The sequence below is a fragment of the Lepidothrix coronata genome, unplaced genomic scaffold, assembly GCF_001604755.1.
Source record: "Lepidothrix coronata isolate B3197 unplaced genomic scaffold, Lepidothrix_coronata-1.0 Scaffold9, whole genome shotgun sequence".
NCBI classification, from domain to species: Eukaryota; Metazoa; Chordata; class Aves; order Passeriformes; family Pipridae; genus Lepidothrix; species Lepidothrix coronata.
This window is the reverse complement of record NW_016690189.1, coordinates 4537127-4561123: the sequence shown is the minus strand read 5'-3', so window position 1 is coordinate 4561123 and position 23997 is coordinate 4537127. Positions and strand designations below refer to the sequence as shown.

At 32.1% G+C, this 23997-nt stretch overlaps 1 protein-coding gene across 1 annotated transcript in view; it reads right to left on the bottom strand.

Moving 5' to 3' along the window:
* Positions 1-984: 984 nt before the first annotated feature.
* LRRIQ1 (leucine rich repeats and IQ motif containing 1) overlaps positions 985-23997 on the bottom strand; it is a 103983-nt gene continuing 80970 nt past the window's right edge. The window contains 4 exon segments of the mRNA XM_017804571.1: positions 985-1493; positions 13776-13896; positions 18540-18600; positions 20099-20231. Coding sequence (XP_017660060.1) covers positions 1354-1493; positions 13776-13896; positions 18540-18600; positions 20099-20231 — 455 coding nt within the window. The 3' untranslated portion in view covers positions 985-1353.

Sequence of the window (23997 nt, the reverse complement as noted above, 5' to 3'; positions counted from 1 at the left end):
TCTTTTTTCAAGTAGGCTGCACTGACTTTTCAAATGTAAAATGATAATAAAAACAGGACACTGACTCAAACAAGCAAGGTTATTTACTGGAGGTTTTCCATGAGATCAGCCATCTTTTTATCTGAAAATTAATGTGAGTATTCACAAAATTGGAGATAACTGCTTTTAAACCATACAAATGTGTATGTTAGCATAAAAAGCACCTCACAAAATAATGTCACAAGTAATGTAAGTACATTTTAAAAACTGCCACAACATAAGAGTTTATGTTCTTTTCTTACTAAATTTTCAAGCCCCATTGCCTTCCCCACCTCTTTCTCTGTCTGTAGGGCGTTGAGGCTCACAATATTGGACAAAAACAGACAAGTAAATATCAAAGACAGCCTTCCCTAGATTCAATTAGCAACTTCTCCCCTTAAAGTGGAAAACACTAAAATAATGTTAGGCTTTGAAATCTGTCCTGTATGTTGATGAACAAAGCATTCACTAGAAGTAATGAGTTAGATACCCGTGAATAGTTGAAATACTATTTCTCTTCTCTTTCTCTAGATCTCCTTGCACCACAAAATGTTTACACATCAGTCTGAAGAGCGTGGCTACATGAACAAATTAAGTTGCATTATCAGTGTCATGTAGGTCTAATTTATCATTACCCCAGAACAAAATGGGAACCTTTTAAATTATTTTTTTTCTTTAATCCTCTAGGAAACCGTTAGAAGTATTTGAAAGTATAAAATTACAACAGGTTGCTTTATCGTATTATGACAATAATTTATGATGAAAAATCTAGAGGACTTCTCATATTCCTAAAAAAAGTGCATTCTCACCATTTGTAGGTTGCTGCAAATTTTTGCTGCTTCAGTAAAATATTCTAAATAGACTTCTCTAAGAATAGCATTGATGGCTGTTATATCTCACAACACAGTTTGCAAGCATGTATTTTATTTAGTGAGAAAATGAGAATTCAGTGTTTCAATATGTGACATACATCACACGAACCCTTATTACATTTAGACTTCTCATCCAGTTCTTGTAAGTAAGCCTAAACTTAGTCACTGTATAACAAACCTTGTAGAGTTAATCAGTTCTGCATTCTACACCACAAGAACATATAAGCAATTGAAAACACAAACTATGATAACTTACTGACAGGTATAAAATACTTCGACCAAAAACACAAAACCCAAACCGCTGTAACCGTGGATAATAAAATAAGTCAAATGTTGTTAACTGAAACTGGTTTATTGGTTATAAACGAAAATTCAACAATTGATATTCACTGGCTTAAAAAGAAACAGGTCTCCATATGCTCTCCATATTTGATTAATCAACTAGTTAAATTATCTCAAAAATTCAGCTAATATTCTTAAGCTTTTGCCTTTTTTTGCCTGCTCCCCATCCTCCGCTGAGCTGCACTGGATGGTCTCGAAATGATATCCGTTCTTTACGAGATGGACCCAAACAGGATTTTTCTGGAGTAGAAATATTCTTTTCTAAACAGTAAACAGACATGTGAAATTAAAAACCAACCAACCAGAACTCCCTAAATTTCACTGTATCACATTCTTTTTTAAGACGATAAAATTGTCATGTTTAATTTGACAGCACAAAATTTCATAATTATGTATTGCTCACTTTTAAAAGTAATACAAATATTTTCACAATGCAGTACTTAAAAAAAAATAAACTCCTTTGTGTACTAAAATTACTACACAAAATTATTATATTTTTAAAAGCGCAATTGTCTGTCCATTTTGCACTTAAACACTTACAGAGATACTCAATGCTTTTGACACAGAAACTCATACTTCAAGTAGATGGAGAACTAGTTCAATTAGATATATCTAATTAACAGTTATTGTTTTACTATATTAAACTGAATAAAAGAGAGATTTCTTTTGTTCAAAGTCCAGGTATACTTAAACTTAGATGCTGGATGGTGCCACAGCAAGTTTAAGAAAACACAGAAATACGTGAAACAATCACTTTCACTGTCACGCATACAGATGCTTGAGTAATTTAGACAATAGTTTCTACAAAATACTTAAACCAATTATGTAAATAAAATAACCAGTAGGCTTGACTAGAGGTATGATATTTGTTTAGCATAAATGAACACTTTATGCCCAGAAATATCTTTCTTTGGCATCTGTGGAACAGAACCAAAACTTTGCAAGAGAATGATCCGATATTCACAGTACAGCAGTTCAGCTGTTTATATATATATGTATATATATATATAATTAATGATAACTCATCAAATACAAATTTTATTAATATCTTTTTGCCGCTTACCAAAGGAAAATAATAATAACTATATATTTATAGTAAGTATTTTTGATAGTTTAACTTTTTAGTACTTCTCAATAGCAAAATAAATTTCTCACAATACATTGTCCCAAAAAATTAGAACAAAGTTTAAATATGACTGAATATCATTCTATGTACTAATATATACAACATAGCTATAAATTTCAAAGAGTAAGAGTTTTTTTGTTTTCTCATGGATGATTTTCTGTAGCCTGCTAGATCTAAATGTCAGGAGCTTTTCCCAGCCTAGAGCTCCCTTTCTTGTGAATTCTTAAATTATGGCAAATGTATCTTACTAAACAGTTCTCTCTTTTGGCAATCAAGAGCTTTCAAGTATTATTAACATTTTCTCCATTCATTTTCTTATGGCCCTACAAATGTAGTCAATTGCTTTTTTCTTAAAATATATAATTTACTCTAGGTGTACCTCCTAAAGGTTTAAAGTACCAATGTCTTGCCTCTACAGAATTCCCAGATTCTCTGCCTTTGGATTATTTAACACCTCAAATGGTAGTAGATCTCTCCAGTGCAGTGCTCTTTTGTTAAAGAGCAAAAAAAATATTATTTAATCAAGCAGTAAACTTTTCATTAATTATTTTGCCTGGGAACCATAACATATTCACTGAAGGCTGAAACCCTCAAATTAGTAAATTAAGTGTCTAATTAGTGAAACTTTAAAATAAATCTAACATGGTAATAATATTTTTAAAATTGCATGCTTTCTTTAATTTAAAGAAATATTTTCTGAAATTGAAAACATTGTTAAACAACAAAAAGAATTAAGATTGGAATATGTTCTTTGTTAAAATAATAATAAAAAGAAAGGAAATTGCTATTGCATGTTTAAAGTGGAAAAGAAGTTTGGGGCTAACTTAAGCTTGTGACTACTTTTCCTATGCACTTATCTTCAAGATTGTATCGATAATAAAGGTAAACTAAACATACCAGCTTTTCCTTTCCATATTTTGACAAAAAATGTTTTTTACTACATTATTTTTAAAGCAGAATAAATACAAAGCTAAAAGAAGCCTATCAATAATGAATTCGAAAACTAGTCTAGAAGTAAAAGAGTCAATGCAGTAAGACAGTCAATCAAACTCATCCTAATTGCCTGATCTGGATTATTTCTGTATTAACAACCTCACTTGTTTATGAACCTCTGTGTACTGCTAAATATCATTTTTAGGATGGATTTCAGAAATCTATATGCAAGTTTTCTGGCTTTCAACTCAAAAGTACATGCAATTGGAAGGGATATATTGTTCTTACATTAGTATGAAATGTATATTGTTGTTTCAAAGACCTGCTGTAATTTGCTGCAAGAAACTTGCGAAAAGTCTTCATAAAATAAATCCTTTTATTTTGGCAGAATAACATTCACATCTATCATAGCATGAATTCTGCTTGCCTAAATCTCAGAGTCAAAAGTTCACGAAGTTATTTTTTTATTTTTTGATTGTAACTACTTTACACATTGTTTAGAGGGTAGAGTAGTCAAATATTTTGTGCAAGAAATGTAATAAATTATTAATCTTGCATATATGCAATTATAATCAGCATATAAGCTGTCTGACAAAACAACATTTTATATGTTGGTGAGAATCATTGTTCAAGATTTGCAGACCCTCAGTAATAGGGCAGGATAACTTCATCAGCCTGAAGGTATTTTCACAAAAATCCCAGATACTCTAAAGGTGTTGACTCTCTATTCCTTTGAACGTGGGTTTAACAAATCAGAGGCTCTCCCAAAGTCTGACAGTCATGGGTCTCTTTTTCTTTTTCTAGTCTCATTAGATTTCGTAGGGTCTGCTTTAAACTTTATTAACACTTGTGACCTAGACAAACCAATTTAAAGCATACTCTTTCTTTCCATCCTTCAGACAGATCTCAGCACTTTCAGCCAAAGAAAATAAAACCATTGTAGAGAGTGATCAACTAATTCGGAATGAAGTATCTACAAGACAGGTTTGTTATAAATCACTGTAAATCGTTCCCTTTGTATGTCTCTCTTTCCATCTTTGAAAGTGACATAATTATGCTTGCACTTCTGATAAAGCACTTTTGATATCTACTAAACACTACTAAGAGATGGGTATTATTGTCAATGCTGCTGTTCCAGTTATTGGTCTAACTGGAGTGATGAAAGACAGAGCTGGCATGGAAATCCAACAGTCTATTCCCTGAAGAAGAATTCTCAAGCACAGATACGACTCATATCAGCATAGTGCAGTTTTCTTACTCCTATTCCTATCATAACTATTTCTTAGACACTATACTCACAGACTGCTTCTGTCTTAAATGTTATTTATGATTGAAAAATTGTGTCATGAAGCAAGGAAACCTCATTTACAATGAAGGTATTAGTCAAATATGCAGTTCTTTCTCCTAGTTAATGCAAGACCAAACAGAAAGAAAAATGAAATAGAAATAGAATCATAGGAATAGAATCATAGAATAATAAAGGTTGTAAAGCATCTAAGATCATCAAGTCCAACCATTAACCCAGCACTGCCAAGTCCACCACTAAACCACATCTACATGTTTTCTGAACATTTCCAGAAACAGTGATTCTGCCACTTTCCTGGTCAGCCTGTTCTAATGCTTGACCACCTCTTCAGTGAAAAACTTTTTCCTAATATCTAATTCAATAATGATAATCCAATAATGAATGGAATGCATTGCAAATATATAGGATTTACCTGATTGATCATACATGTGGCCACAAATTATTATGCTTACTTTTACTTCATGTCTTTTGCTATTCCAGGTAAAATCCAGGTATGAGCATTTTTGTACTTAAGTGTAAAGTAAGCATCTAGGTAGAATCTTGCAAGAAGTAAAAATAATTGCACGTCAATTAAAAAAAACCTCTGGAGTTGTTGTCAATACCTGGGTTTACAACAGGTTTTCCGATTCTACAGTTTTCAAACAGACAATTGTTTCAGAAATATTCAATAAAGACAGTTTCATTACCAAATGGTTAGAATTTTGTCAAGATCGAGGAGATGACAGAAGATGAGAGCCTGGTAAGGGACAAAAATGCCACTTTGAATTAATACACTGAACCTAGAAATGTTCCTTAAAAGTACAGTCTTGTTTTTCTAAAAAAAAACCCAAACCAAAAACCAAACTGAAATCCCCCAAACGTATCAAAATTAATAGGCAGCCGAATCCTTATTATATTTGTTTCACTTATATTTGTTGTTTTGGGTTTTTTTGAGGAATTTCATATATTTCTCTTACAGCATTAATGATGGTATGAACAGTTGTTACAGAGAGTTTGGATTTGCAATACCTCCATTTTCCTCTTAACTACAATGTGTCCTGCAAATGAATGGTTAACATATTAGCATATATTACCAAAAACAATTACTATTATCAGATTATTTGACTGATAAAATAAAAGGTGACATTTACCATCATATTTTGCTATAAATATAAGGATATCTGTAAGGCATATATTTAATTAATATGCATATATACACATATAGGTATGCACACGTGTATTTGTGATTTATGAATAACTGCAACCATAATAATAACACTTTTCTTTCATGTTATGTTCCTTAAATGTATTTGTAGTGGGCAACAACAGAAAGATTCACATTGCTTCATGATATTATCTTTACTGAATATAAATTAAATATATTAATTGCATATAAGCTAAGTATCTTTACTAAACATAAATTTGAACAGTTACATTAGGTTTACTATATACAGTACTGATATTTTTGACAACAACAATAACTATTATTATTATTACCATTACTTGTACTAGAATTAAATAGAACTTGGCAAGTGTATTAAGTATAATTTAACACAATACATGGTCATTCTAATACCAACTGATGTGGGAACAAATCTTAGCCAAAAAAGCAATTTGATTTCTCCTGTCCCAAAGCAGTCTTTGGAAGACAGACTGTAGCAGCCTGTACATTCTCTTACTTGTAGCAGTTTACTATATGAAGCTCCAGAATGGTCTGAAAGACTTTCAGGTGCCTGTATATATCAAATAACCATTTCTTTTGAGTATGTGCTGAAAGCTTGTCTTGGGGTAACTTCACATGCTTCTATTTCTAAGCAGTCACTTTTTGGTTGTTTAATCTGTTTTCTGCTATTGATTTGTTCTGGTCTTTTTTTTGTTAAAGCCTGGGTCTTTTAACAAATGTTAAGGCTTACATATCCTCTGTTTAGATAAGTAATGCAATATGTAAAATGCTTTGAATCAAATTCTTGGTGTCCAAGAAGAAAAGCTTTGTTAAACAGGTTATGATAGAAATTTTATGATGCATAGTAGACGTCATAGGGTATTTATCGATCCACCTAACATTGTGTGTCTGGAGATATAATTTATTTCAAAGTCTTTACCATATTGTATTACTTAAAAGCAAATACAGCATAAGAAGGCATGGAGAAAAAACTTCAACATTTTAATGAAAGTGACCAGAACGAATTCTCAGCAGCAAAGCATTTACATCAATTTAAGCTCTGAAAAGAAGGTAGGTTCAGCAGGTCTGTGAAAAAGGTAAACACTACAATATCAGAAAAGTTATTTTTTAATAATGTTACTTATGCCTATACTGAAGTTGGATCAAATTTGTTTTTTAGTTGCACTGTTTACATAAAAAATTTATTGTGTTGCAATTTTATATTCTTTTTAATTCAAAATTATATTTAAATAGCATTGAAAAGCCTCAGGAGGAACTTATATGAAATCCCACATGATATGTAAAGATATATCTTCTTGCTGTATGGAGATTTGAAGACAGAATATACTCATAATTAATTTTTTTTTTTTGTAAGTAAATGAGAAATTTTGTCTATAAATCTTCTTGACTTCACATTGGTAGGACTAGAGACTAGTTTTAAAATCTGGTAGAAACCATGAACTTAAATTTCTTTGTTTATCAAACATTGATGCTGTTCTAACTAGATCCTGCTGATAATTACATACTTGAATAATCTGAACTCTAAAATGTGACTGAGTCACATGAAGGAGTTCAGAGAGATAAGCATTTACAAGATTAATTTATAAACATTTATTAATTTCCATTCCACACACTTAAAGTAAACATAATGACCATAGTGCTCCAAATACATTCCTGTAAAATACAACATTTTTTTTAACTACAAACAGGACTTTCAGCACCGCTGGTTATTAAAGCTCAGAATTTATTTTGTGTTTCAGCTCCTTATCTATTTCCCCAATTTTGACCATTTAGGATGAAATTTTACATACTGAGTATATGCCTTTGGCAGAAGTTTTTGAACCGTTGGTCACTTCTAAGAAAATACACAAAATATTTATGTTGCTCCTGCAGGACTTGAAATCTGACAAGTAACAGAGCCTTCCTTTTAGGATATGTCCAAATTTGGATCAACTATATACAAATTGAAGGTTTTCCATAATCAGAGAAGGAGTTCTTGATTTTTTGGGCTATATTCACTAAAATATCAGCCAGTATGGAAACATGCTTTACCATGACACTATACGGAGCTAAGCAAGACTTCTTAAAGAAAAGGTTGAAGATCATGCTAAGTCAGGGAACTTAAAAGTCTGTTTGTTCCATGCTGTCTGTGGCAGATGGAGCATAGCTACAGGAACCATGGAGAAAATCAAAATCAAAGCTCCTATAGGAAGGAGACTAAGAGAAGAGGCAGAGGGCTGGAACTAAAATTCAGAAGAGATGAGACTGACTTGGAATCAAGGTAGAAGAAACTAAAGCTAACTTGGCAAACAATACCCTGGCACAGCTGGCACAAGAGACTAGAATGACTTGACAGATAGACTGACACAGAGCAGAGAGAAAAATATAGGGAAGAAGAAAGTTGTGAATTGGCAAAAGGGAACAGAGTAAGAATAAAGATGATGAATTATGGGGCACTAGATGGTCCCTAATTCTCAGAACTTACATAATTAAAAGTAGTGAAAATACAGGTGATGATAAGGAAGAACACAAAGAGTAAGTACATTAAGAGTCTGGACTCAAAATCTGCCTAAACAGTACATTAAACCAGGCCAAATTTGGAGGAGGTCTAAACTAGGAGATGGTGAATCTGAGGAATACTGTCAGGAATAATCTGGATACAAAAGGAACAGAGTACGAGAGGAAAAAGGTAATCAGACCAGTATGTTTGGAAATAAACCAAGACTTCATGGCATATGTGTGAAAAAAAGCTTAAGAGTGGATGGGAGAGGAAGCTTATGCTGAAATAAGAATTTGGAGAAGCAGAAATAAGAACCATTCATAATAAAAGAAAGTATTACAGAACACAGGTGTGGGAAAGACAGCAATTAAAAAGAGAAAAAGTAGAAGAAAAAGATAAGGAAAGAAAGACTGACTTGGGCAAGAAGATCTTATAGACACATCTTTACCATCCAGCGCAACAACCTGAAGTAGCCCAGCATCCATTACTGGACCTTTCAGTGCACTGACTTGGGAAATATTTTTGAATCTACTTGACAAATATCCCACAGCAAAGGAAACCTAAAATTGTAATTATTTACTCATACAAAATGACAGAAATCCTTGTCGTTGGTCTAATGGTTACACGGTTCTAAGTGGGTATCTAAGTGAACTACAAGCCAATGTCTCAGAACGGATTTTTATCTTTTTTTTTTTTTAACCTGGTTTCTCTTTAAAAAAACCAAACAAAACCACACCCACACTGAAGAACCCCCAAGCCTTAGCAGAAGACTATCAGGCTATAAAGTTAAGCATTTAAAACTTAGGAAATGCCTTTGTGTATCTGTTCTTGAATTATTTTCATAATTGAAAACACAGATGATGAAATTACATGAGATCATGTATCATTTTTCTCCCTAGCCTGTTAAATTCAATGAAAGCAAGTTCTAAATGGCTTTTAAAATCTGCATTTAGGTAATTTTTTAATATGCAACCTCAAAGTGAATTAAGCAGCATCATGTAGTCTGTTCAAAAAGATTAGGTATACGTTGTTTGATAGTTAACTAATACATAGAAAAATATGTATGTACCTCCATTAAAAAAAAAGAAAAAAGAAAAAGCAAGAAGGAAAGAAATATGCACAAGAGACCCCTGGATAAAATATAAGTAATGACATGTAGAGCTTAAAAAGGCCAAATGAAAGACAGCAGTCTTTGAACTAGAATATATAGACAATAGTGATGCTAAGAAGAAAGGAACAGGAAAGTAAGAATTTTTTTAAGTGAAGCTTTACCATACACTGCTTAAAACAAAGCTGAAGACTTTCTAAGGACTCTCATTATCAAAGAAAGGGAGGCAAAAAGAATAAAATCAATGTGGCGTTCTGTTAAAAGCAAAAAGAATTGAAAAGATGTAAAAAGAAATTGCAGTAAAAGTTATCGTGTTTTTCTTTTCTGAGTTGGAAGACTTTCCACTGTAAGAAATGCAGAATTAAGCTTTATTTCACTGACTAACAAAATAGTAAAGTTTGAATTTATATGAGAAATAGAAATAATTTTTTTTTTTTTTAGTGGGTCCACTTTTTGAACTAAGAGTGATGAAGGAATGACAAGGTTCAGGTCCTAATTTATTTAATTTTTTTCCTGGAAAGCAGTGTTTTACTGATATCAGAGGCTCTCTGAAAAGCTATAATTCAGGGAAGAAAAGAATTAAGAATTCTGGACAGTATTTAAATAACGGTTAAAGGCACAGCTCCCACTGCATTCCACTTTCAAATTCTGGTGCTTCTCGAAATCCCTGTCAAAAGACTGCAGTTCCCAAGGCAAGTGCAATGAAAAAAACTTTAAATTTGCACAGAAAAGAAAACCACAAAATTGTGATGACAGTTAGACAATGTAAATATATAGGAGACTCATCTAAAGGTCCAACATCAGTTGGCCAGAAACAGATCGGGATGATAGACGGTAGCTGATGATTGCCATAGCCTATTCACAAATTGGACATTAGTATATAAAAAATTCGTCCTGTCTAGTCAGATATTAAACAATCCTTAACTTCTAATTCTTGCTAAATATTTCTATGTCCATCTTGGATGTGATGACCACACTACTGGTGTTCAGGAAAGAACTAAAGAACTAAAACAGAAAATACAACCAGCAATTCACACCAATGTTTATGGAGTTAATAAAAATACCAGTGATCGTAGGTCCTATACTTGAATCTTACATAACTGACTGTAAGCCACTAACCATCATGTCTTATGTATGTGTATCACAGAAATATTATTCAGCGGGGAAAAAGAATTTTTTTCCCTGTTATTTTTTTACAAAAGCAAGGTAAATCTATGTGAAAATAAAAGGCAGAAAATATAATCAGCAAAAGGTCGTGCTAACACAACTACTTTTGCAATTTATTGGGACTAGGTATCACAGAGATTAAGATTTTAGCAGTGGTCAGGTAAGAATGGACAAAAAAAAACCCCCAGCTACACGCACCCAAAAAAATCAGCTCAAGCAATAGAAAAAATAGTTACCTGGGATCATAAAGCAATAACTATGGTTTCCAGAAAGAATATAATGTAGTATATATATATTTAAAGTTCTTAGATCATAACAACTGGCCATCAACAGAAGCAAGGTCCTAAATTAGATAGATAACTAAATAGCCCAACTGAAAAATGGCTACTCTTTCTTTAGGTTATATTTAATTTTTTTTTTTTAACTTTACTTTTTAATACTGGGTCAATTTAATTAACAGTCAGTTTTCCCTTTGCATGTGTAACAGGGAACTAAATCAAATACTTAAAAGTAAAAAAATGGTTTCCTTAAACTAAGATATACAATGTTAAAAGCATTTATTTTATTACTTAATTAAATTTGCTTTTTCAAGGAACAGAATTAAGTCAGTTTAGGATTAATCTATCTCATCCAACTTTTTGAGAAAAAATAGTAAATTTGGGTTATAAAAGACTTAAAATTTTTTAACCCCGAATTCAAAGAACCCACCTTTGGAAAATATATAAAGTACATAATAGTTGGGAAGTTCCCAAAAATATTTCTGAAAATCCTGACTTAGCCTTTCTAAAAACCCCCGTGAATTAAAGTATAATAACTTTGAAGTGTTGCATGTTTTGTCTTTACACAGATATGACCATTCACACTACATTTCCCTGTAGTATATATAAAACACATTTTATTTCAGTATCACATAGATTTGGGTTTTTTTATTTTTAAGTAAATATACTTCAGAATCATTTATCTTGCATTTTTAGACTCCACTTTCCAGCCTGTAAGATCTCAACAATTTATTGATACAATTTCTAAATTACAAGTTATATATAAGGAACATGATTTAACAATTTATTCAAGTGACAGCACCTCTGAAGTCACAGAATCTTTATAATAATCTGTAATACAAAAACAAGTTAACTCAAAAGGGATACATCTTCATTTAATATTTCAGAAAGCAAAACCAAGAGAGACTATACAACAGAAAAGCATTTTATAACAAATAAATTCTAAGTAAAGGCAAATTTATGATATATTTACATTAAGGATCCCACAGGGCTAATAATTTATTTTTGATCATTGAAAAGCAACGGTCTTTGGTAAACAGAACTAATGTAACAAACATGTTTATATACAGCATACGAAACACACAAAGGTAATAGTTATGTTTGGTTAATATGCATTACCATTGAATGTATCACCACTGTTTAATTTCTCAAATCCATGATGATAAAATTTATATAAACACACATGAAGAAACTTATGTAAAAAGGTGTAAGACCAGGGCCTTTTTAAACATAGTTCCTGGACTACCGAAAGGAGAGTGAATATGTAGTTATGCTGTAGATGTGTATTTTTTGGAAGTATATTTATATTACTGTAAACTCTCTTTCTCCCCCTGCCTCCCGCCTCTGCCCCCTGTCTCTCTCACACACTTATGGCTCTGCCAGTTGACTATTGTCCCTGCTCCTTTCCTAGTCTCTCCTTATTGAAGGTACACTACAATGACACTTTTTTCTTTCCTGAAGAAAAAAATCTTTCCCAAGCTCCTAACATAGGCAAGTTCTACATGCCTATATTTGTCAAAAGAGCTTACTTTTATTTATTTTTCTGGATGGAGTTACAGTGTAGGTTACAATCTAGACAGCAGTTATACATTAATATGAATGCAGTGTATACTATTTAACTCAATTATTCAAGATATGCATGCATTCTATTCTGGATATATGAATATAATGATAATTTTGCCATTGATATCAGTAGCTTAGAGTTATCTCATCTAAATTCAGGATCTTAGCAGTTGGGAATCTCATCTAATTTAAATGGTGTGGCTTCATCACTAACCAATGGAGAGAAGCAAGAAAACTCAGGACACAATTTGTTCTTTTCTAAGATGGCAGGCACAGAGAAAAAATCATATTCTTTCTCCATGGATAAAATTAACTTAGACTGTGATGATAAATTTCATCTAATCTAATTTTAGGAATGCAAATCGAGTGAATAAGCACAAACAAATTGTACTCACTGTTACTGTGGTGAACTAATATAATGTAAATAAATCTTTATTCCAAAACCTTCAAAAAGTATGTCAGAAAAATAGAGATATCAAGTATTTTTTCATGTTTTTCTTGAATTTTAATTTGCTTCTCATTGAAAGTGAAAAGTCAGCATATATGAAAACATAATCAAAAAGCCAATTCAGTAATTACATATAATTTATGAAATAATCCATTTTCTACTTTGATATAAAACATTTCAAGAAAATTCACTCCTTAAAAAGTTCTAGGAATTTTGATAACTTTTCCAAAATTATTTAACACAGCTTATATTTTTCGTAATGCATATTTTGGGGGGTTGGAGTTTTAGTTATTTGAAAAAGACATTGTACACAAATGACAAAATATAGTACGACCTTATCAGAAATATATTAACATTTCTTCAGTTATGTTATGCAAAGTAAGACATGAAACATAAAATTCTATCATTTTATGACTTTCAAGTATTATTTTTGTATTTTTTATATATATATATTATTTTGTTAAGTTGTATGATATTAGAGTGGTAAAAATATAAGGCTTTAAAGGGATCCTCTGCTACTGAGCTATAGTAAGCTCAGTGGGATCATATACTACAGCATAACTGGTAATCAACACGACAGAAATCTGTGCCTTGATTTAGGATATGTGTTCTAGTATTCAGATAACAAAACAAGCATTTTTAAAAGCTCTTTTGGAAAAAAAAAATCAAGCATAGATAAAAGAACCGAATCTGTATTATAATTTAGGGAAAAGAAAATCTTTTAAGAGCTCAAACATCAGAAGACCTAGAATATGTCACTGGCAACTTCCCATTAAAATCACAAGAGGAAAGTCTATTGATATTAAAGAGGCAGTTTTTAAAAAGAACTGTAGAAAATTAATGAAAAGGCTTTAGGTAAAAAAGAAACAGAAGGATAAGTAGCATGTGTTATTAAGGATTTCAAGCACACTTGGTTCTACCTAGCATTTTAAAGTGATCTTTAATACTGATATTGAAAGAACCCACAACTTACTCGAAGATCTTGTTGAGTGTCTGTGTGGCAGCGTGTTTTTTTCTCTGTTCTCAGTCAAAGCACTTCCACTGGTCATAGAAACAAGTTCTAAATCCATGTCTTCTCTGCTTACAGGGCTTGCCTGGAAGCAGTGGGAGAGAATGTACACAATCATGAAACAAAATATAACATTTTTTGAATGTAGCTCACATTACTCCAAATAAACAAACAGGGTCTGTCAAACAACCTTCTTCAAAATGATACCACAATCCTTTTTTGTTGCCTAGGCTGAACAAATGCACTATGTCAAAGCACTTTTGTAAATAAGAGCCGATCTTAAAATTGTGGTTTGTGATCTGAGTCAATGCAACAACAAAAGAAAACATTTTAGTACAGTAATTTTGAAGAAAATCAATCTTGCAGACGGCTGATGAAACCTTAAACAGCTTAAGATCATTTACTGACCAGTCTATAATTTAAGTTATAGTTGAATGTCAGAGATGTCATATTGGATTATTTCCTGCAATATTTATGTTTTATCCAGGACACATATCACTTCAATCAGACAAGGGCCCAGTGAGTAATTTAATCTTTTAGGTTTTTGCTAATTAGCCATAACTATCAGACAGCATTTTAATTATACTTTAGCTAAGAGTATTGTATTAATTATAAACTTCTAACATCCCGTGGTCATGGGTTTTGGCATGAGGCAGGTTACCTGCACACAAATATGGCAAAATAGAAATGAAAATCATATTTCATTTTAGCAATGAAATGGTATTTTGGGAACATGTAGGGCAAAGTTTAAAAACTCTGACCTGGAAGATACCACACACTGTAAATTGTAGATTGTTAGTTTTGCAGAAACAACTTCACTTACTCATGAAGAAAATGAAAACTATGCAGCCATCTAACTCTGCTGTTCACTAGATACTGAGGGCCAATAACAATGTTGAGAAAAATAAGACACTGCAGATGAACAACCTACAAAATCTCCAGTGTAGAGTCAGTCAGCTGGAAGTAATAAACATAAAGATAGAATTTTCTAGTCTCTGGACCTTCAGAAGTGGAGTCCAGAAAAACAGATTAAGTCCTTCCTATCTGGGCTGAAAATCTTGGTGTCTTTCAGAAGCTAGGTGTCTGAGTAGAGACCCTTTCTTTTTACATATAAAAACAAACAAACTACAGAAAAGGAAAGACTGTGCTAGTAGTAATGTCACCAAACTTTTTTGTAACATTGTAGTAGCATGACTACTCAATCAGGTATCGAGAGACTGGGTCTCAACTCCCAGAGAGTTAAAGCCTGCAGCTCCCTTTTTCTCAGGAAAATGCTGTTACTGTGAAGTTGTAGGCTATTCTGGAGGAGACAATCTCCAGACTTCCTGTTCAAACTAGCTCACTGTACCAAGAGCAGCACTACACCAATGCAGACAGGCTTTGTAGTCCAGTCTAACTCAGAGAACTCAGATGAAATGGAGACCTGTTTCATTTCCTTGTCTTTACTCAGTCACTGTTTAATGTAAAATTCATTAAAAAGCCCGTGCATTTTCAAACCAAAACCTCCAAAGATACAGAGATTTTACACTCTCCCTTAGTGACTGCATACCCTTCGTGTCCGCACAGAAAGTTTATCCCTTGTTTTCTAATGCTTGCTTTTTGTTTAATGATCAAGATTTTAAAGTTTTGCTTTGCACAGGTAGCAGCAAAGCTATTATTGCTGTAAACGTCAATATTTTATTTTCTCTTCCATAGCAGTGTCAAGAAACTTTGAAAAGAATAATGTTTCATCCTGCCAATTCTTTATATTTTTTGGACTTAATATTTACAGTTGCTTTAAGGTTCTGACAACTTCCTATATTCAAAATCTTTAAATAGAAAGCTTTTAGTCTTTCATTAGTAGAAGTAATGTAATCATTGTGATGCTCAGAGAGATTCAAACCAACGGAACTGATCATTCTTATTTCCATCTAACCTTTCAACACACCTCAAAAGTTTTCTAATATCCCAATTCCCAAAGACCCAGGAGACCACAGTATTCTAAACAAATAGCCTTTCCATAGTATCCAATCTCTACCATCATATAAACTGAGGCTTCATCATCTTGTAGACACCAATATTCAGGATTATATGATAGCTTTTAATAAGGCTGGCTGTCTCTCTGATGTAAATTATTTGTTATTTTATTTCAAATAAAGATAAGTGTTTTCACCCAATTACAGTCAGAGTAATATTTAAGGTCGTATTAAACACTGGAGCAAACTTAATTTCAGGTTTGTAAAGAAGCTGATTGAAAGTCCTCTGAAGCTAATTAAAACCTTCCCTTTTATATTTATAGCTTAGAGCCAAAATTTGGAAGAAATTTAAGATATTGATACAGTTTTTTGCAGAGTGTAGTATTGGACTTCCATCTGTAGTGATCTCCATAGTCAACTCTTCAGACTTTATGCCCTTGGTTTTATTACTACAAATCCTTTTTTCCAATTAATTGGAAATTAAGTTCAGTCAAGAGGAATCTTAGCCTTGAACACATCTTTGCATCTGTATATTTGTGTATTCCTGTGTAAAATTATCAAGATATTCTGTAACCTTCAGAGATAAAAAGCGCTTTTAAATTCAAGTTATATCTTGAATTTAATGATTTATATCTTGAATATATGATTTGGAGATACTGATCAACAGTGAAATGGTTAACCCTGTAGGTAAATTAAACTTCATAAAAAAAAAATCAGGAAGTTCATCCTACTTGTTATTCAACAAAATCATGCTAATTTAAAGTAGTAAGTTTAAACTGTAAGTCAGCATGCCTTCCTAAGCACTTCTATGGTAGTATTAGTAAGAAAAATCATCAAAATGACCAAGATTCAGATAATACGGTCTTAGATTTACTGCAGGTTACTACATAGGAATAATCCCCAGTGAGAAGTGCTAAGACTTTGCTGTTAATATGCAACAATTGAAATACCATTTTGTATCCCTGAAAAATAAAGTTTTAAATTATTGGAATGTGCACAAAAAGCAGTTAGAAAACTATATTAATTTAGTACTTTCAGAATGGAGGCTTATGGAACACATAAAATCCAAGGATCCTATTACACATCAGGAAACTTCATGATGGAGCATATGACATATGAATAAACTACTGGAACTGCCCAGGAATGCTTTCCTCTTCTATTTCTCTCTCTTTTTCTCTTTTTTCTTTTACTTTACTGTATATTTTCCACTTTCTTTCGGTTTACCAGAAATGTTTGGTAATGATTGAAGCTAAGTGTTAACTTCCTTTTTATCATGATTTCATAGCTTTTAACTCACCTACTGTGCAAAAGCAGTAGTTGTTCACATTTCAACCTTTAAAAAAGAACCCATGTAAATTTTAAACCCAAAATTCTCCAGCCATCTGTGTGTACAAACCACATCATTATTTCATTGCCTATATAGTACTGTTTTCTGCATTAGATATACATTTTATTCCATTTTCTATTTTTTGAACCCTCTATTTCAATTTTCTCTGCACTTCATTCATGTGGAATAGCTATGTAATTATGTGGCACAGGCTGTGACAATTCCATAACTTTGCCAGTTATGTGGGCACACCACATAATACTATTGTGGGATTGCAGCAGTATTTTGTGGACAGAACCGCTTATTGTAAATAACATACAATCTACCTATGTGCACATATGCTTACCAATAATTACATGATATGTAATTTAGATAACATTATTAGATTATGATTTGCTCAAATTAGATTAATTACTGTTTTAGACTCAGCCTAACAAATAACTATTGGTGCTGCTGCAATCAAACCCCACCACAATCACTTGGTTCATGATTTCAGCCCCTAAACTTTAAAAGAACTTTAAAAGAACCTAAGAACTGGACACACCCCATGCCAGAGAAAAATATTTGACAAAATCTGTCTTAAAGAAAACAGTAATAGCAATATCTAAACCTCAAAAGCATTTTTTTCAAAGGTGAATTTTAGAAGAATTTATGGAATTGTTTCCAAAACATGCAAATTGCATAGGTGGTGAAGCTAAAGAAGACAGAGGTTAGAAAAGGGCAAGATTGCTCAGAGAACAAAATGAGGCATATGACACATCGTCTAACTGGGAAATACTTTTTATGCAATATCTTACATCATGTATATGAGTATAAATCACTAACTCTGTATAGTTTCTTGTTTTGCCCCACCTTTTAAACCCCACATACTAATATCAATAAGAATATTGCTAATTTGGCAATAAAATGTAAAGTGTATATATATATATATATATATAAAATGGAGTGAGTATAGTCTAATTTTATGCAATGTTTTTAATAATGTTACCATATTAATATACAATTCCAACTTACTGTATTTCAATAAATGACACTGAAGGCATATTAAAATGATTTAGTTATGTGACATATAGAATTTGAGAATATTTAAAGTTGTTCAGTAGACAAGAATATAGAATTTTAGTAAATAATGTAGTTGGTATTGAACCATATTTATTTTTTTCTTTTTTTTTTTCAAATGCTGATTTAGAAGCTTTAAAAAACACACAGTGGCATTTGATGTCTTAAAAACAAACTCAGTGTGAGACATGAAACTAGAACTCTATGTACAAACACGGGTTCTTGTGCTAAAATATTTCTTCTGATCTCTATCAATGAGTAACTTGCTTGCCAAACAGAGGCAACAGTAAATAATTATATTAATCAAAAAATTCTCCTCTTTTTACACAAAGTGTGGATTGGAAATACCTGAATTCTGAAAAATCTCACAAAGAAACAAGTTCTTACCACAAGCTGTACTTGTCTACTGTCACATATCGCAGGATCTAACTCAGGCAAAAAACGACAGCTGGGAAAAACATAGGATAGAAATTTCAATATGCCCCACTGTACTGGGTTCTCTGAAATACCTGTGCAGAATCTTTTCCTAGCAACAATCCTGCTTATTTTTAAAAATAATCCCATTATTAAAATTCATAATAGAAAGTAATATTAACTGATAAAGTAGTAGATTAATATTAAATTTTTTTGTACTTAAGATTAAAATAAATAATTTGCAATTGTCTATTCAAAAGACAGAACACTAAGTTAAAATATATATGTCAATAAATGCAACCATGCACGAATTTTTGCATGTGTTGACATAAATTGCAGCCAAACCAGTTGTAATATTACTCTATGTAGGAATAAAATTGTTCTCAGTTGCCTAAATGTATCAGCTGTTATAAACTGTCTATCAGTGACGTTCCAATGGAGATCAGGACTTCCGCCACATTAAAAAATAATTTTATGATCTTTGCACTAGTACAAATACTAGTGCATTGCACACATCTGGAGAGGTAGCATAATAATATTTAAGAAAATTCTTTTATAAATTTCTGTGCCTTCTCACTTTCAAACATCATTACATGTTTCTGTTTCAGTATTTTCATTCAAATTAAAAGTCGTGGAAGTTATCTTAAACAAACACTTGGGAGTATTTCACTATTATGGAACATGACTGACAGATAAATATTTTTGCAAAGCCAGATAAATATTTCCTAAGGAACACATTCTTCATATACTTTCTACAGTCATTGATACAAACTGGGTACGTGGAATATTTTTCCACACAAAACAGAACAATATGGAGCCATACCTGCCTACTGACACTTTGGTTTTATTAGAGGTGCTTTGCATTGTGTCTGCTAATGACTTCACTAAGGTATCAATGATACCACATTGAATTTATGACCAAAATATACTTACTGTGTCTTCATGTTAGTTTAGGGCATATTAACCTTTCCCTTAATTGTGTTGATATTTTATCTGTTCAATAACCAAAACTGAATACAGAAGGAGCATTTTACAACATTTTAATACAGTATACTATGAAGATGTAAAAGTTGGGTTTACGTTTTGAAGACAAAATATAAATACAAACTATCTAGTTAAAAAAGGTATTTTTTAACTTCTTTAATCAAATCTAACAATATAGCTAATGTTACAGTTGATCTAATTACATAAACCCATAATATATATCAATAATGTTATAAAATATATCATGAATAAGAACTTTTTTCCTACACTCTTTATGGTCTAAAAACCACTGCATTGCTAACATAAAACTATGTAGTTATTTACCATGAGATTCTGCACTGTTTATCATTTAATTTTCACTGTGGAAGAAGTATCTATACAACGATTACTAAACAAATTCTAAAGGGTGACATGTTTGGGATCCAGAAATATGGTGTACTGTCTGCTAGCTGCAAAATCATGTTTGTTTTAGAACTATTAACCTAGGTTTCACTTTACAAGAGAAATTTAAAATAAAAAAAAATCTAATTTAAAGGCAATGACCTCACCACTTCGTATTTCTGGAACTCGCTGCTTCATAATCCAAAAGCTGTGCATGAAGCCACTGGTATGTGAAATCTTTTCTCCTTTGTAATTTCTCATCTAAAGCAGTATCCAGCTGAGAACATTCTTCTTTTTCACCTGGGGAGGAAAAGAGATACTCCTGTCTGTCATCATTATTTTAAAATATATTTTCTTTAAGATTCTCTATACAAACTTGGAGCCCACTGCCTTTTGCAAAATAAAAAATGCAATTACTTTATTTTCACGCAAACAGTCCAACTCTTCCTTCAGATATGTTTAAGAAATACTTTAAAATTAGTTTTAATTTTATGATTATTTTCTGTGTTGGGATGTAATATTGGCCTTCTGAATAAATTTATTATATTGGAAAATAAAACTTTCCTTTATTTTGAAATTCATATAGAGGTAAATGTTACACATAAACTGCTTGTCACACCTGCCATGAATGTTGTTTATTGTGCTATTTCTAGAATTAAAAATACACACTCATTTATACTTACAATTGCATTTACCAGTCTATAAGGTTAAAAAATATATCACCACTATATGCAAGAGGGGACACATGGCAATCATGTTACTCTGATCCACCTTTTACTGATATGATCTACTAAGACATTTCAATGACAGTTTCTGATATTGGATTCCAAAGCAATTGCATATATGATATTTTTTTTACAAATTACTACCTACTTTTGGATCACAAAAGACATCTAAATATAAAGAATAAAATAGTGACATTATGGAAAAAAAAAAATCTGTACAATTCTGGAGACCCTTTAGTTTTTGGGACCATTCTGCTGAATAACAGATATGTTTTGAAACACAAGGAAGAGGATGCCAGAACTGGAAGAGACTGCAGAGGAAGCATCATTGTTGCACGGGGATATTCAACTTTTTAGTTTCTACCCTTATACATCAACTTTATAGGTTATTTCTTTTTTTGCACCTTCAACTCAGGGCTTTTATGAGTCATCAGAAAACCTTTTTCTTTTTTTTTTTTTGGTACAAAAGCTTTTTGTTTTTCTCTTTAATGTTATTTCAGACAACACTGAATTATCATCCCTGCTGCTAATTATTCCTTCATTTTTCTTTCAAAGATTTTTCTTTCCTCGGTGATAGGTGAATTCAGCAGCTACTAGAAGTTGTTTAGTAAACTGCAGGAGCACTTGAACCAGCAAAAAGCATAGCTGACCTCACTTAACATCATTCCATTTGCCCACTATGGGGCGTGGGGGAGTTAAATGTCAGAACTGCCATAGTTTTTATTCATGTTTGGACAACATAAACTGGACTTACAGGCTATGCATTAACTCACCTTTTAAGACATTTGGTACCTGAAGTATTTTTTAAACTTATCTGTAAAAATTATAATTTACTCTGCATAAGCTCCACAATATAATTCCTCACTTGTATTTTACCTGGCTTTACAGTGAGCTCATTGCTTTCAACTTTTAGCTCTAAGGGATACTATTAAAGTATCATAGCTACTGATTTCATAGTCTGAAATACAATGTCTTTTGGTTATGCTCTCCATTTGTCTTAGTATAGGGAATCCCTATCCAAACCAAATCCATTCCTTAGGCTGAATGTATTCAATTGTCAAGGCCATAGTTACATCAATAAAATTAGGCAAGGTCCGGGTCCAGAATATAAAGTCATATATGTCTTGCTAGTCAGTCATGGACCAGAACTTAGGCAGAAGAATTTATCCTTAGCTGATGTATAGAATTCTCCTGTACCTCCCTAGGAAGACAGAAAATGAAAAGCTTGGATGGACAGTCACTGTATCTATGTAAATGAGGTTGTGAGGGCTGATTAAAAAGGTCAAGCAGTGAATTGCGTAATCAGTGCCAAATATTAAAGAATTCTAATTACACAGTTCATCACCTTCCTTTATTAAAGTGGGAACTATTTCTTCTTTTCTAAGTTTGTGATATTGCTCCTGGTTCAGGAGTACAGTTTTCTAACCTTTACATTTTGAAATTTATAGGTTCCAAGTCCACAACTACACTGGTACCTTTGCAGCTCTCCATTTAAGAAAGGTACTGATTTATAACAAGAGTAAGACACATTCTGTGTGACTTCATAAGAGCAGTCCTGGAGACTGAGCCTTCTACATATGTTCTCCAATGAGGAATAATCTCCCAAGAAATTATATTTAGTTTTTTTCTTATTTGTATTTACAGAAAAGTTGTTCCAGTGTTACCATCTTCCTTAGGATAATTACTTCTGAATCGGTATTATTTATGCATTTATTAAAGTGTTTGCTATCTTTTCATCCATTAAAAGGGAAATCAACATAGGGGATTTAAATTTAAAAACAGTATTAGAAGTTTACATCTGAGTCTGTGTGTTGAAAGAAGATGAACACACAATAATCTATGACAAAACTTACAAAAAAAAAGAATACTTTTAGCTTGACAAGTTACTTTCAAAAATGATTTTAAACAATTTTCCTTAGTTGCAGTTTCAATTTTTGATTGAACTATGTTTGAAACACAGTTGGTTTTATTTAATAAAATTTTATTTTAATTTATTTGTATTTATTTTTCCTTGTTAATTATTGAAACACAATTCAAACAAGAAAGCAACCAAGATAAAAGTGCACACAATAGGGTGCATATATATAGCATATATATGGCATATATATAGCATATATATGTCATATATATGCTATATATTCTTGTTCCATATTAGTGTTAATAGTGATTTTTTTTTCCAAATGGGCAGACACTGTTCAATAATTTGTTTATAATGCTGTAGAACACTGTATTCTATTTTCTTATTTAGAATGTACTCATATTCTTACTTTTTAACAGTAACACCTCTCTTTTTAATTCTTATGAAAAAAATATCTATGTTATGAAGTAAAGCACTGCATTATCACTTTTCTATTCCACTTATGAACAACATGTGTTTGAGAATCTGGTGAATCAGTATCATTAACATGCATTGGCTTGATAGCTTTCTTACATTAGGGCTATAGGCTTTTAAAAACCTGGACCTGATTTTGCAGAAGTACTAACACTCACAGAAGTTCCAAAGAGCTGTAAGCATCTGCATCTTTGAAATGGATCAGAGCCATAATCTTTAATTGTTAAATGTGGACAACTCTTAGACTACCAGAGAAAAATTATATACATCAAAGAAGGCACAACTCCACCGAAACCCAAATTAATTTCAGAGGTATTTCAAGAATCATACCCTCATTAGATTATCACTTCTAAGCATTCAATCTTTTTGACTTTTTTTTTTTTTTTTTATACATGACACACACATTAATAATTTAGGATTGGAATTGTCTTACATTTGGCATTAATACAGTAATAATTTTTAGGTGTTGCCAATTAATCATCCACACACATACTGTGTACTTAGGCCAGATACAATGAAGCATTCAGGGCCACCTACTGGCAATTTCCTACAAAATTTGGGCATCCAAATAGAGAGAACTCAGAAAAGCATGGACATATGAAATATCCTTGGAACTTAGTATTACAGGAAAGTAACAAATTCTTTTCTAGGTCACCAAATCCACATGCAAACCTGTAAGAACCTGAACTTTGTGATCCAGAAAAATCTCATCCTTCGTCTGCCAAATCTGTTTGCTGGGTGTGCTCTGAAACAATATGACTGTACCAATCCTGATCGGTGTAAATCCCAGTTAGCTACTGTACTCTTCATCAATTTATATGCAAGAGGATGCTAAGGACCCTGATTCAACACACTAATTTTTTTTTAAATATATTTGTTGATGATGGGTAGATAAAAGTTCTAACTTTATTATGTCATATGTTTCTTGATACAGAGAGAAGTGTGGAGAAGTCTGCACCATATCCAGCCTTTCAAATTTTGAGTTAAAAGGTGATTTCATTCACTTCAA